Here is a 2,060-nt window from a genome sequence, read left to right as displayed (position 1 = left end):
AAAAACCCCGGCAGCCCGTAGTACAAGGCTGGAGACGTTTATTTTGGAATTTTAAATTACTGGACATGTCATTATATACTTAATAGAAATATTAATAGATATTATAATTTTTAAGTCTCGTGCAGTTACAAATATTTCGCACCTTTACATTTTCTAATATTGTGGAGCGATATTGTGGCAGGCATACTGTATTATTCTTATTGATATTATTTTACATGCACTAGGATATTTGTTCCTTGAAAACCGACTTGCCAGAAAGCAGCCGCTTTTTCATTGCGTCAGCCAACAAAGTTTTTCACGCTCGTTAACCGCTTAGTCCGTCGTCCCGATGAACACTTCTGCCAGAAAGGCTCAACTTCGGTCGCGGAAGGAGTTTGCTGCCAGGCCGCTTTTTGCGCCAGGCATATTGATCAATAATTGGTTAACGTCTGTCTGTCTTTTTCTATTTTGCCTCAGTCTCTCTCTCATCTCTCTCTCTCTCTCTCTCTCTCTCTCCATCTCTCATCTCTTCTACTTCTCTCTCTCTTCTCTCTCTCTCTCTCCTCTAAAAACTGTTTAGTACTTAGATGTTATCTTTCCCTAGCTATGGACTAGCATTTTTAAAAGTCAAAGTAGGAAGGAAACAGTGACTCCCACCTCAAGGGCGATATCAACGGGAGGTCGCTGACATACATTACTTTCATTTCTTGTGTTCTTTATAACATCAGAGAAAAGGTCGCGCCTTAGATTCAGACAGCTGAAATGCATTAGAGAGCCAAGCCTTTGGGGATGAAGTTATCACCTTCATTACTTCAGGTAGATTTTTTTTTTGCGAAAGACTGAGATGTAACAACGATGAGAACAGTGTATCTGCGCAGCCCTATGCTGTGTTCGGAAGGGATATTCTCACTCAAGACTTGTTAAAACATCCCTGAAAGGCATCGACAAGAAGTATGAATATTTGATAAAGTTTCCCCTATTTGTGTAAACAATCAGTGATGCAACTAAACATGTTGGAACTAACTAAGCACATCAATTTATAAAAAAAAAAAATAAAACTATAATCTATAGGGGAAATCTCACAATCTAAGAATGTACAAGGATGAGTATAGAGCGAGCTATTTTTCGTAAACCTTGGACATCCACAGCAGTTCACAGTGCTGATGACCAATACGAGAAAATATTATAAGTATATAGATCTTATATAATATATATATATATATATATATATAGATATTAATAACATAGATATATATATATTATATATATATAATATTATATGTATACACACATAAAAGAAACAATATGATACATATATATACATATATATAGATATATATATATATATATATATATATATATATATATATATATATATATATATATACGTGTGGTGTTGACTCGTGTGTGTGTGTGTGGGTGGTGTGTGTGTGGGGTGTGTGTGTGTGGCTTTTTGTTGTATGAGTGATGATAAGATAATGACATTGGAGAGAAGGCCATCCGAAAGAGACATTCAAACTCTATATCATTTGTCTTCAAAGTATGTGAATCATTGGTTTCATTTAAATGTGGAATTTTTATTCTAAAAAATATTTTTCTTGCTCCTTATTACGCTTATTGTGATATAACTTTGTGATCTAATTTCAATTAGATTTACATTACCCACCGGAATCAAAATTGCCTTAAAAGTCAATATAGTATGAGAAAATTCTAGATTTTTAATATTTTTTTTGTTATGCTAATCATATCACTGCTCTACCATTCCCTATCCGTATGCTTAATGTCCATCATATTAATCTGAGTTTCCCACTAATTATTTATGCTATTAGAAAAGAACTGTTTAGGAAATAATAAATACATGAACTTTAATGCATGTAGTGAAGGTACAAATCTCTCCCCCCATATATATGAAGATCGAGGGAGAGCGGAAGGAGACAGGTACCTGAACAGTTAGCTTGTAATGAATCTCCAGCCATAAGACTGGCGAACCCGAGAGTAGAAGGGAATAGAAGAGTTACCCCTCCCTTGAACCATGCGGCCGTCATTGACGGTTCACGGGTCCAGGAAGATGGGACGAGAAA

General features: G+C 35.4%; 1 protein-coding gene across 1 annotated transcript in view; it reads left to right on the top strand.

Moving 5' to 3' along the window:
* LOC119568291 overlaps positions 1-1,693 on the top strand; it is a 69,357-nt gene extending 67,664 nt beyond the window's left edge. The window contains exon 3 of the mRNA XM_037916748.1: positions 1,631-1,693. Within this exon, the coding sequence (XP_037772676.1) occupies positions 1,631-1,693 (63 nt within the window). The remainder of the gene's footprint in view (positions 1-1,630) is intronic.
* The last annotated feature ends 367 nt before the right edge of the window (positions 1,694-2,060 follow it).

The sequence above is a fragment of the Penaeus monodon genome, chromosome 43 (genome assembly GCF_015228065.2).
Source record: "Penaeus monodon isolate SGIC_2016 chromosome 43, NSTDA_Pmon_1, whole genome shotgun sequence".
Lineage (NCBI taxonomy): Eukaryota > Metazoa > Arthropoda > Malacostraca > Decapoda > Penaeidae > Penaeus > Penaeus monodon.
This window is presented reverse-complemented; position numbering and strand designations above follow the sequence as displayed.